Source organism: Polistes canadensis, unplaced genomic scaffold, assembly GCF_001313835.1.
Source record: "Polistes canadensis isolate GaletaPanama2010 unplaced genomic scaffold, ASM131383v1 scaffold_95, whole genome shotgun sequence".
NCBI classification, from domain to species: Eukaryota; Metazoa; Arthropoda; class Insecta; order Hymenoptera; family Vespidae; genus Polistes; species Polistes canadensis.
The window spans coordinates 67,939-82,059 of record NW_014569642.1 but is presented as its reverse complement, the minus strand read 5'-3'; the positions used below and the strand labels follow the sequence as shown (position 1 = coordinate 82,059).

Here is a 14,121-nt window from a genome sequence, read left to right as displayed (position 1 = left end):
TATTTTCTCAACGTGAGCTTTTGTACCGTATCCCCCCCACCACCCCCCACCCCTGGTAAAATCGTCCCAACGTATTATTTTTCGAACGAGCCAGACGATAAGGAAACGAATTTAATCGGGTTGTGCTTGCTTACTTGCTGGAAAGTACGGTAGGGAGAAGGGGGAAGGGAAAAGGGGGAAAGTGATAAATCGACCATCCAATTATTTTCGGATAACGTCGCACAGTGAAAGAGTGGAAGAGAGAGAAAGGGAAAAGGCGATCGCAAAACGAGACGACAAGGACTGATAGTCTAGAAAGTTGGCAAAAGGTGCTCAAGAAGAAGAGAAAATAAGAAGAGAAGGTGAAGAAGAAGGTGGTGAAGGAGGTACGAGGGGATGCAGGATAACATAGAAGACGATTTATCTGCGTTGCATAAATCTTGTTGCGTTTATTGCTACGACAGTGTATAATGTTACGAAACTGGTGATGGTACTCTCGTTTCAACAGCAGTTATCCTATTCTCCGATATCATCTCTCTGTCTCTCTTTCTCTCCCTAACTATTTATCTCGCTTGAAAGTTGTTATCGAGTGTAACGATCGCTTGTACTTGCTTTTATCGTAAAAATCAGTTTGCTAAGGGATAATTTGAAAGCACCTAAGAAGTTTGTATTTATATATGTATGTGTTTATCAATGTATACCTATTAAATGTCGATGAACATCGTTGTCGACGTTTCCATTTCCTCCGAATATCTGATCGTTCAAATCTACATTTCCAATATTTGATCGGCTTATTTGATCGATGTTAATGTCACATTTTTTACCTCTATCTCATAAATGACAAGTTGTAAATTTATTAAAATATCGAAAATATTTATTCATCAAATTACGATTATAAAAGAAAAATGTTCTTAGTCTTTCTTGTAAACAAACATAATTATTTTTAAAAGTTTAAGAATTAAGTTACTATATTTTCCATGAAGTAAAATAAAAAAACAAATTAACATAAAATATATTGAAAATAATATGCAATTTTTGGTCCTCAAAATACACTGCAATTAATAATTTAGAATGATAAACAACATACAGATGAACGAATAATAATATTCCACAAAAGAAGAATCATCTCTCCCCACCGAAAAAAGTGAGAAAAGATAGGAGGATCGAATTTCTCTAGAGAATTGCTTTTTGATACGGAGCGAAAGTAACACACCGAGTTGGCTTGAATAGAATGAAATGAAAACGGTAGATATCTACATACCTAGGTACCTAGGTAGATAGGTAGGTAGATAGGTAGGTATAGGTATGTACTTACTAGGTACGACGTAGGTATGTTTTGAACGGTTTGAAAACGAAACGGGCGTGCGTAGATATAGTTGAAGAACGCTTTTCCTGCTTCAGTTAGTCGCACCCCCTACTCTCATGCCTCACCCCTTTATTCCCTAAACCTTCACCCTCTCACTCTCGCAAACCCACCCTCCAGCCTGTAGCCTTCGCACTTTCCTATTTTCCGCGTCTCCAACGCCAATATCCAATATCTGTAAACAATGCTCGGCATTTATTCGATCGTTTTGTCTTCTCTGAACGATTCGTAACTCGTTTCCCCCGTTTCTCTTTGACGTCGAGATTAAAAAATACAAAAAAATAAATAAAAAAATGTTAGAAGATAAAATAAAAATTAAGAAGAAAAGAAAAAAGAATTACGAAAATAAATGAAATATTGTCGATGAAAAATGGCGCCATTCGTGAGTTCTTTTCCCATTAAATCTTTCTTTCTTTCTCTCTCTCTCTCTCTTTCTCTATTTTGCTTTATTTTCTTTTCTCGTTGTAGCTTTGAACACACGAAGGACGTTCAAAATGAAAGGAAAAAAAAGTGTTCGAGCCCTCTTTGCAGCGTCACCCACACGCGATACTTTTAAATCACCCAGATGAAACGCCCTACAAATTACAAGCAGCACCCGGGCTGCTCATGCTGTACAAACCTCGTCGTAACTCGTTCGCAAGACAAGTTTATTACTTCTCCTCATTCGAGATTTCCCTTATCGTACTTTTCTTCCCCTTTTTTCTTTTTCTATCTTTGACTTTGTTTCTTACGACGAAAGATGTTTCTGAGGATTTTTCTTATATTTCGATATCGAACAGAGAAAAGTGGATGGTGAAAAAGATACGGAAAAGAAAAAAAGAGTAGAGAATAGAGAGAAAATAGTCGAGAAAAGGGTCGAGTTTTACTCTCCTAACATTTTTCACAAAAGTTCGCTAGTAAGTCGGGCACATGAATATTTCATTTTATCACAATGACCGCTGCCGAGCTTTCTTGACGCTTCTATATTTTTAATCCCTTAAACTTAAGTTTATTTTTGTACGAAACCTACCTTCCATCCTTCCATCCTCTGTTATTGACTACATACTTCAAATCGATAGATTTATTGAAACTCAATTTTTTATCTTTTATGCCATATCCTATTTTTGTATTTATCCGAAAGAAACATTTGATATTTTCATCATTTTTATATTTATTTTGATGTAGAAATATATTCGAATAAAAAACTATTAGTTTTCTTATTAGATAAAGAACGATTTCGTCGAAGATATTTTCTGAAAATTATTTTTATATTAATTTTTTTTTACTTCAAACGGTGAATAATAAACGTTCTTAAATTCTTATTTATCATATTTATTATACACTTATTGTTAGTAATATTACTCGCAAATATTTGTGCATTAGTTTAATATAAAATCATTGTAAATTTGGATTCGTGTCTTTTTCTTCTATTTTTAATATTTTTTGTTGACAACGAAAAGTAATTTTAAGGGATTTATTTTGTAAAACCGTATGCAAATAAGAAAAAAAAGTCGGATAAAAGTGTGACAAGAGATTAGTTCGATGAAAACACTCATGAAACATTGATGATAACAGAGTATAAATCTTCTTTATATTTTGTGTATTGCCCGTTTATCTCTCTTTTTCTCTCTCTCTCTCACTCTCTCTCTCTCTGTCTTTCTCTTCCTCTTTTTCTATTCATGAATTACGATGAAAGCATTTACAATGACAAAATGAAGGGAAAACGATAATTGCTTAACAAAGGACGCCTCCGTTCGTTGCATTCGTTGCGGTGTGTGAACGTAAAGTCAATTCGTTTGATCGACAAATATTTAACGTTAGAATAATCGTGTTGAATTACAAATCCCCGTTAACGTTCGCCCGACAATTTGATCCGACCAGCTACACGACATTTTTTATTTTTTTCTCTAGTGAAAAGAATTTCATCTGTGTGCAACTTATCGCGCTGTATAATAAAGTATCTATTCAGTTTCTAATTGAAATTCAGTTCTAATTTTTACGAAGCTTCAAATTTAGTAACTCCACCCCGTACAGAATCGAGATTCATACTTCGGGAAGCCCTGGGTCACATAAGAGGGCATAGATTCTAATTAATTTATAATTGTAATATATACAATAATAAATGCATATATAATTTATCAATAGTATCCGTAAAATATATATATATATAATATACAAATAATATATTTCAATTATATAAAATTATTGATTAATAATTAAATATACGCCAAAATAAACATATCTGTATAAAAGTGAAAATAGTTTTTTATAATAATCGGTAATATGCTATAATAAATATAAATATAATTTTAGAAAATGATACAAAAGTATATACTGCACGTAATGGAAATCATTTTTCTTCTCTATGCGAAATTGATTTAACATATTATATTATATATATTGATAAATTCGATTTGTGGGCAAACTGTCACATTGGAACACGATCGACATATTACATTCATCTTGTTCCCACTAATATTCGATTAATTATTTTACCGTATTGAATTACGTCAAAATCGACGTTGTAAATTTGATAGAAAAGCCCGACAGCAGTACGCGAGATTGTCCCGTTTCCGATAAAATCAGCCCCTCTGCGTTTATTTGCGATCATTTTTTTGTCCTCGTATAATAATCGAATACTATGAAAACCTTTGCACGATATATTATTCATTTTACTATCGAATATAACTGTGACGTCCCGCTACTTTTCATATCATATTTTTCTGCCTTAAAGACACTGACGCGCCTACCGCCTGACCTTTTATTAATTATTCTACTCTCCTGATCAATAGCTGGAATAAAAGACAAGCGAAACTCAATTTACTAGTTAAGTCAATTATAATAGAGACACAACTCAGTGGTTAAACAAAAGACAAGCGAGATTTATTCCAGTAGTTGTTATAATTTGAAATTAATAATTAAGAATAAAAATGAATCTACTGCAATAGAATTCTAACTATTTCCTACCGTAAATATCCTCCTACCCCTGCAGTTGTCACACATGCAAATCTCATCACTCGTCAAAACACTCACAATTCTTTAAGATCATTCCATGGTAAAGGTTTCACAGTTTGATCAAAAACTGACCACCCTCTTTATTACGCCACAAGATGTAACATTATTAAATAAATAATTAAATCTAATTTATTAACTTAGGCCAATATTAAGAAAATAAATGGTTTTCTAAATCGATATATAATTTTTGTTTATTATTGCATTCGTAAACTTTGTCTAAAACCATTTCGAATACGTTATCGAATCGAAGGCACAATCTCTTGACGATAAAGTTTCGAAATATCAACTCCATCGTCATACTTGTCGTCGTCGTCATCGAATTCTAGAGGAAACTCACCTTTCTTAGACACCCGACAAAGTTGTTGATCCCTTTGGCACCTTGCAAAGATCTCGCATCAGCACCACCACCGACTAGAAGTCCATCGCTCGCTAAACGTGTGAACGATCCTGCAGTGTGTCCGTGTTCCATGTAAATTCCATCGACGACGGCCGAAAGCTGAAACAAATCGTTTAATAATTAATCACAGTATAATTCATTAATAATAGCGGGGGAGGGGGGGGATAAATTTGTTGTTTAAACGAAAATAAACGATTTCTCTCCGACGATTCGTGTTTTTCTTTTTTTATTTCTAACGGAAAAAGAAAAAAAATTAGTTATAAAATAAAATATAAGTTATAAAATGAAATAAAATGAAATTGAAAGAAGAAAAAAAAGTGTCGAAACGATCGAAATAATGAATGCAACGCTAAGAAACAAGAGTAGCTCTTTTAAACTTGCTCGTTTAAAAGTTCGATAAGCCGAGAAAGGTAGCACAAAAAAGTGTAAGAAAATGGCGAGTACTTTTTCTTCTAACTCGTCTATGGTAAAGAGAGAAAGAATCCTCTCGGTATCGGTGTTCCTCTTGCGAAGAAGCAAGACATCATATTTCCTTAAGTCCGATTTCCATGGCATCGAAATCCTCCGAGCGTCGTTCTCAAGAAGAAAACGCTCTCTCTCTTTCTTTCTGAAGCGTTACTGCACTTTTCCAACGTTAAAGTTTTAACAACGGAAGCAAAGTTTCGCAGTTGGAATTTTGGACGAATGTAAAGTGTATTTTTATGCTTCGAGTAAAGGAGTTACTCCGAAGGACTCTATTCTATGATGATGATGATGATGATGATGATAATAATAACAAACATAATAAAGAATAAAAAGAAGAACATTGAATTACATTTATCATTGGAATAAAACTAATTGTAAATGGTGGAAGAGAAGGGGCTGGTACCTTCTCATAACATTACCTACGTTAAGTCAAATTAATGACGTTTGTGGTAAAGTACTTTGTAGATATATCTGTGTATCTTCCTATCTGGTGTGTGCAAAACCTAGTCTCGAAGTTTTTAATTAAGCCAATTAATCTAAACTCGAAGGAGTTGGAAGGTTTCAGTCCTTTTTCGAGAAACGCTTGTCCCCCTGAGACGAGAAGCGAAGATGAGAAGAACTCGTTACTATACTTGTTGGCTTATTTCCCTCGGAGAATATAATATCGAATTTACCGAAAGCGGAAAATTTTCGGAAAGTCGAGCACTTTCTTCTACATGTCTCGATAAGAAGAAAGAAGATAGTAGTTTTCGTCTTACACGAAGACAAGCGAGAAACTTCTCACAACCTGCAAAACCTTCTCCTCGAACTGTTACTCTACCTCTCTGTCTCTCTCTCTTCCTTACTCTTTTCTTCTTTTTTTTCTCAGTCTTTTCGTCTGCCTATACCAGTGGGTGTACGAGTAGTACTTAGCTACTGGTAAAGTTCGCTAACATTTTCTAGTACCGAGGAGGCTAAAGACCATTCCATTACGACTTTTCTCCTGTTTGCCGTCGATCGTCGTTATCTCTTTCGACGCTTCCACTCTCTTCTCTTCGCCAAAGCTTTCTCGAAGCAACCCTAATCGAGCAACTTTCCTCAAAGAGGGATACATCCTTGGATATATCTATATATAGTGTAGCAAACCTGTGTACGAGTACTCGAGTTTTGGCTACTTCACAATTGGGATGACTCGAGTTGCCACAGCCCAAAACTTTCTCGACGCAAACATATTCGCATTACTGTTATTTTGGAATTTGATTTGCGACTCGGGACTTCATTCGTTATATCCAAGAGTATTAATTCTTCATTCAGGATTCGACAATTCATTCGGAACGTCATTTTTTCCGTCTGCTATCGTGTTCATCAATTTTTCAATTATTATTTAGAAATCTAATCAAACGTCTCCATTTTTATACAACGAATTTCAAATCGCTAATATTTCATTAAAGATCCAACACTCGATTCGGAAAATAATCATTCCATCCGATCTTATATTTTAATTTTTAAAGTTTGATTTTGAGGTGTAATCAAGTGTCAGAATTTTTATGCAAGTAATTTTGAGTCGAAAATTGGATTCTGAAAAATGTATATCCAAACATGTTTATGCATCAACAAACTTGAGCGTAAACAAAATGTTGGATCCTAAATTTCATGATAGCATTTTTAAAGTTTCATTTTGCAATGCAATCAAATGACAGAATTTGTATGTATAAGTAATTGCGAATAAAAAAACTGTGCCCTGAAACTATGGTTCTAAATCTTAACCCTAAACAAATTGTTGACCTGACTCGAATCTTAAATTTCGTGGTAGCATCTATCCATGACTATTTTTTTCTATTTCGTTCCTTTCCTCATTAATTTCTTCTTTCTCTCATTCCTCTAGTTCGTTTTTAGCTTTCATAATTTCCGAGACCTTATCTCGTAGATTTGAAAAGCAAAAACTAATAGATATACCGAAGCGAGTTCTCCCACGTTGAGATAAATTCAAGATAGTCTTGAATCTTTCGTTGAAACTTTCCAACTGAGAAATTCAGAATCGTTTACGTTAACATCGACTAGACAAAGAACACATAACCGAGATATCTATATATATTATACTATATTATATATAATATAATATCATACTTAGCTACTTACTTTGGTTTCTTCGTTAATTCAACCTTTTATCATTTTGATTGTTATCAAACGAGAAGGAAACTATGTACCGGAGTGTCTATAGCTACTTTTATCTTAACTACCGAAAGGTAGTCGTGTTTGCACGCTCGTCGAGAACAGCTACAGTTCGTTTTCACTTCATAACTCTCGAAGATCTATCTTTCGAGACGGTTTCATTGTGAGAATGAAGGATAGATAAATAAAGTAAGTGAAAGAGAAAGAGAAGGGTGGTAGTAAAAGTAAGATTGGTGATGGAGGTGAAGGGTGAGGAGTGGATGAGAAGAAAGTCGCAATGTAACCAGCGAAACTTACAATGGTAAAATTAAAGGTCTACTTCGTCATTGAGAGGAAAACTCTCTTTCTCTCTCTCTCTCTCTCTCTCACTTTCTAAGAGTTTAGTCAACGAACTGAGAGGTAAATGACCGTGTTTGTGCTTCTAGAAGATTTCCTCGGCTCGATAAGCAGTTCGCATTAACTCGTACCTTCCTATTCTTTCTTTCTTCTTCTAAACTACTTCCGAGGTCAATTAAAGAAAGTTCGTAGAAGGTTTCTTTATACTATAAAAAATCATTTTCAACGTTAAGGATCATTCTGTCTGGAATATGTAAAGAGCTAAATCTTAGAATTAGACAGTCTACTTTTGTATCTTTCTAATTATTGCTATGTAATGTTTTTTTTCGTATAAATTTATTATTATTATTATTATTATTGATGTTATTTGCCTACGTTACTTTAATTTTGGATTTATTCTATTTATTTTTTACTTTATTCTATCGTGTTTCAATTACAATAATCCTTTTTCTTATTCTCCGTGTTAGAAATACTTTTATATGTGAGATGTTTTTTATGCTTATTATATTTATTATAATTATTATAATTATTTTTGTATTTGTTGTTATTGTTTGGTTACTTTATCTTATCTCTTCTATTGTTCCGATTAAATATATATATATATATATATATTATAGTCGTATATAGAAAGAGGGTAGCATACTGTGGCAATAAATATGATTTCTTTTTCTTTTTCTTTTTTTCTTTCTTTTACTTGTTTTCTCTCTTGTCTTTCTAAAGAACACTCCTCTTCTTTTCTTTTCTTCTATTTTCTTCCCTTTTGAGAGCATCGTTATTTCCATCCTGTCCTTCCATCCTTGAAATTTGGAGAACACTCGAGGAAAGCACAAGCGTGAAAGAGAAAGAGTAAGAGGGAGGGAGGGAGAGAGAGAAGAAAAAGACAAGAAAAATAAAAAGAGAAGAAAAAAGAGAGACGATAGGAATAAGAAAAAAAAAAGAGACAAGGATAAAGAGAAAAAGACCTTCGAAAAATCTATGAACTTGATAATACGAATCGTCCGACATTTTTTTCATTACGCTCCTTTCGATAAAACTTAATTGGATCATTTCCGTGTATCTTTCATACTTAAATTATATTTTTTTGTTAATTTTAAATAGATTGTGCTATAAATCTTCTATGACAGTTTGTAAGTTATTTTCGGAAGAGTTTTCAACCCTTATAAACTAAAGGTCATTTTTTTAGTGATCTCCTTCTAGTTTTTTTCTATTCTTATATCTTGAAAAGGTAAGAATGAAAAGGGACGAAATTTTTTTGTGCAAGATACTCAAGTACCTCAAAAGGATAGTCAAGATTTTTAACGAGTGAATCGAACCCAATCCATACTCTTAACATCCTTGAACCAATTCTTTTCATCTCTCTTTTTTTTTCTCTTTTTTACTTGACTAATTTTATTTTTCAAGGCACATTGATGGTAATCATTCTTTTCTTTTTTAAAATTACGCGAAAACGATTCGTTCTAACTATCAGTTTCTTTTTTCGATATTTTTTTCACGATCTCCAAGTCGTAGAAAAGATGAATTGATATCTCGAAATTATTCTTACGTCGATTGGCACATAGGTACAGGGTGGTTCAAATAAAATATTTATAATTGCTATGTATTTTATGTAAAATACTTACATAAAATATAAAAATAAAATGAAAAAATTGACAAGCATCTAAATAATATATCATTTAAATTTGTGTAAAAGAAATGAATATTTAATTTAGTATAAAATGAATTCGTCTTTTATAGATATAGATAAGACGAATATAAATATCGGAGAGGCATCGAGAAAAGCGATTTTTAAAAAGAAGGAACCTCTTTGGAATACGTCTACTTACCCTGCAGAAGCTGGTGATGGAGGAGATCTGAAACAGAAAGCGAAAAAGGATCAATCGAGTGTTCGTGGGAAGAATTTTATTTCTACCTTTGGTATTTTATTTTTACAGGAAGAAAAGTCTTAACACGCGATCAAAGAGACTGTCTGATAACAAAATGATACTCGTAATACGAACTCAAAGAATTTTTATTCGTCAAATTTGCATTTTTTTCTTTATCGTTATTATTTTTTATTTCATGATTTTTCTTCCTCCGAATATCTAAAATTATTACGTCATGATTAGATTTCAACTTACGGTTAGAAAAGGTAAGCAAAAGGGAGAAGCAATTAAGAGGGACTTTATTTACCTACTACTCACGCACCCAAGGTCGTTCTTATTCTCTTTATATTCAACTAATTAATCACGGAGGAATCCAGCCCCGTAAGAATTCATTGAGCATAAAAACTCATTAGTTCCTTTTGAAATTTGAGTACAATCGTTCACGTCACTTTACCGAGGGAAATACAATGATAGCAATCTAGAAATGAAATGAGGGTTACTTGTTAAATTGATGATTTAATTATCTCGTGTTATGTTTTAATGATAGTAATTAATGTGGTTATTGAAACATCAAATGTATACATTTATGTGTAGCGTCAGGGATGTCTGTTTATACATGTCAAAGTAAATATATGATTTCGAATTAATAAGAAGATATTAATACAAGAAATTGTGTGTATCAAATTTAATTAACAAAATATTAACAAAATAACGTAGTTTAACCTTGAACATTTTTCGGATGTACCAAAAAAGCTCAAGTATTTGAAATGTTAAATTTTGATTGATGTATAAACAAGTAAACAACGTTGATGCACTAGTAATTGGGTTAATTTTAGACATTATAAAATTTCATTTGAAATGTTCGTATAAAGTGTAAATTTTGAGGTTTAAAAAGTTTCGTTTTGCAAGGGTTCGATAGATTTTTAATAGGAGAATAGAGAGAAGGGAGTTAGAGAGCATCTACTCGGACAAGGATGATGTCAATAACACAGGAGGTTAGTTGGATGTTCTCGTTGTATGCCTACGATCTACTATCTACCTAATAGGAGTCTGAGCTTAGTACGAAGGCCGATGGACTTGCATAAGCATGAGTTTATTAACGACATCGAGTCAATGAACTTTGCTCCTCGAATAATTCTGTCAATACGCTGGCTACCGAAACGAACGACGTAGAAATTATTACTTGGCCATGTGTGGGTCTATTAATACGTTTAATGCCTTAGGTGAATCGAACTGAACTAAATTATCAATCTATCTGTCCAATTCTAAGTTCGAATAAACGCCTTAGGAAATCAATGAGGGTCAATTACCAATTTATATATCCATTACTTCCAACAGAATACAATAAGAATTCGTTTCCATTCCTGATTTATAAATTATTATTCGTGAAATATTTCATGTAAAATTGGAATAGAAATCAAATTTGATTTAGGAGATGAATCAATAAGAATAATTATCTAAAATAATACAATTTGGAGATATCAAGGTGATCACGAGTTTTTCTCTTTAATAGAAAGATGAATCAAAAAATTCCACCTACTCCTTCAACTGTTTTATCTTGCATACTTATGCACACATAGCATATCGATGCGATGCTAACAATATTTAATTCAAATTTATTGATATTTAAAATAATCTCGGTGTTCGCTGACACGATTAACGAAAAAAGTAAAAAAAAAAGCGAAAGTAAATTCTCAAGAGCATATCTCTTCTAAAGTTTTCTTGCTTCAATGTTGAGAAACGCAAAGAAATGTGTTTATGTTTGGTGTAGGAAAAGTAAGAAGAGTCCTCGCATGTTACTGACTCGTTGTAAAATGTATGCGCGTGCTCTTCCTCTTTGCCTTACATGCTTCTTTTTCTTTTTTTTTTCTTTTTCTTTTTCTTCTTCTTCTTCCTACTCCTCTCTCTTCACCCCTCTTACGCTTTTTTATTTACGCTATGAAAAGCTCACCGACCGGAAGCAACGGCTCAGTGTCGCATAGGAGAAAAGTATACATTACGTACATTGTACAATACTCTCTTGGAAGGATATATGTTTCTAAGAGTCTTGTATACACTGAGTGTACCATGATTGATGTTAACAAAATTTCTAAAAATGACAGACTCCTCAAGATAAAAAAAATAGTCCGTTTAAAAAATCTGTTATAAGATTTCTTCTGTGTTTGTCGATTTGATAAAAATTCAATGATCAACGTTTATTGTCTTTAGATAAAAAGAAAACTGGTGCGCATTATAAATAAAGTCTCAAGAAAAGTAGGAATGTTTAACTAACGACTTGCTTCTTAGAAATCAAACTTTAGTCTAACAATAAGACTGTTTATAGGACACCCCGTATATCGATGGGAATCTAGATTTAGAACTGTGACTATAAATTAAGATTTCGGTTGGTCGTCGACGTTCGGTTAAGGGTCGCTTAGGCTTTTCTATGCATCGATAGGAACTTGTCGACTTTACGCCAACGGACAGTACTCTCGTTCCCGTTCTCGTTCCCGCACCCGTTCCCGCACCCGTTCCCTTCTCAACTACCCACCTTACCTCCTTCTTAAACTCACGACATCGTTTGCCTCATAGAAACTCGCGAATACCAGGAATTCACTATCGAACTGTGCCATCTCGTGCGTCCGTTCCTCGTAAAACTTTCTCGTCAAGATCGACCTTTGAAAAATTCCTTTAACCTTCTACTTCAACTTTACTACCTCAACCCACTGCATCTCCCAACCCTACGTAGTCCGATCAAGATCCTCCCTACTTTAAACTCATCTTTTTCCAATAATCATTTCTCATGACCTAAGTATTATTTATTATTTGATTATTATTAAAATGGTTTAATTCTGCAAGGAAAAATGATTTATTACTTAGAGAAAAATGTTTTATAATTACAAAATATTATGAATTATATTTGATATCACACATTGAATGAAAAAATAAGAAGAAATTTGAGAGTCACAGTTATGAAAATTCGATCAAACTGGAAATTATTATTTATTATTATCGCATTTCTAAGAAGATCGCGTTTGGAGTTAGATCCGATAGAAAATTCGGCCTTCAAACGGAAATCCTGGGCAACGTGAGTAGAGTAAACGTTCAAAGGAGAACCAAATTTGCATGTTTCGCGGAAGTGCCGACTGCTTACATCAGACCCTCGTACTCGACTCAGCCCAACCACCCCAGCCACCTACTCGAGACGCATTGCTGTAATTTAATGCGGCGCACTTGGTGGTAACCTTCGTTGACGAACGCTGAGTTAACGTCAAAGTTCTCTTATGCAGAATCATGAGATTCTCTCGCTCCCTATTTCTCTTCCTTTCTCTTTCTTTCTCTTTCTTCATTTCCTACCATTATTTTTTCTTTTATTCAATTATTTTGAAAATAAAGACAAATTTCAGTTGTCATTTTCTTATAAACTTATTTTATAGAAAATATTCGAGAATATTTTTACATACAGGGTGAGCTACAATTAAAATTACTAGAGTTAAATATTTATTTGTGATTTGCAAAAATGTATTAATAAATTATATTTAATGAAATTATATATTTAAGGACTCATTAAATGAGCGTCATTAAATTTTATATATTTTGGGATATCAAGGTGATCCTAAATCTCAAAATCAATGCATTTATTTTAATACTAAGTTGTTGCCAATTAAAAAAACTAATCAAAAACTAATTTAAATTAAATTCTTATAATTTTCTTGTTAATTAAGTTTTAAAATCGAAAGGTAATGAGTTATTTTAGATGATAATTTTTATTGATTCATTCTGTATATAGAAATGTTATAAATAAAAAATGTATTACGAGATAATTTATAGCCATATTTTTATAAACCTCATTTCAATCTCATTAGGAAGTTTAATTGAAGTCTTCAAAAAATCATTCAAACGAAATTTCACAAAATTGATGACCTATTAATATTCAACGGTTTTAATCGATATCTCTTTCGATGACAGAGCATGAAACTTTATAATATTCGTGTTTTTAGCTATGTTCTACGGATTGAATTCATCGTTGAAATAGTTTCACAGATCGTACGAGGAGCTTTTACCAATTACAGGTAAAATTACTATGAGCGTAATCAAGCAGTTATTCGGGTCATTATAATGAAAAGTCAGTTCTAATGATCGTGTTATTAGGTAGTCAATTATAAATGCCTATAAATTATCGAATTATTAATAACTTCATTTTTAAGAAGCAATTCTATTCTATTTTACTTTATCAAATTATATATCTTTAAATAATTATATAAATATAGTTATATTTAATTCCTTTTCTCTTTACTTAACTTTTCAAGAAAAAAGCTTTTTTATTAAATAATAAATAATAATAAAAAAACCTCTTACATATATTATATATAGTTTCTTATAAGAGCCATTTTTTGTGTGTTCCTCTCTTCTTTCCGTATTATTTAGAATTTAAAGATATATGCAACGGCGTAGAATAAAGGTAAAGAAAAAAGAAAAAAGAAAAGAACAAGTTCTCTCGACGTATACTCTTGTGCACGCAATTTTGATTAAAACGCGAGATCGAGTAACACAAAGTCGACTACGTAACGTTTCTTTTTTCTATGCACTTACCG

The 14,121-nt window shown here is 32.6% G+C and overlaps 1 protein-coding gene across 7 annotated transcripts in view; it reads right to left on the bottom strand.

The window, feature by feature from the left end:
* Window positions 1-14,121, bottom strand: part of LOC106787181 (neurexin-3-like) — a 132,215-nt gene that overhangs the window by 92,790 nt on the left and 25,304 nt on the right. For all 7 annotated transcript variants that reach the window (XM_014749318.1, XM_014749320.1, XM_014749321.1 and 4 more), the window contains 2 exons: window positions 9,509-9,535; window positions 4,674-4,832 (listed from right to left, as the gene is read on the bottom strand). In XM_014749318.1, the coding sequence (XP_014604804.1) occupies window positions 4,674-4,832; window positions 9,509-9,535 (186 nt within the window). The remainder of the gene's footprint in view (window positions 1-4,673; window positions 4,833-9,508; window positions 9,536-14,121) is intronic.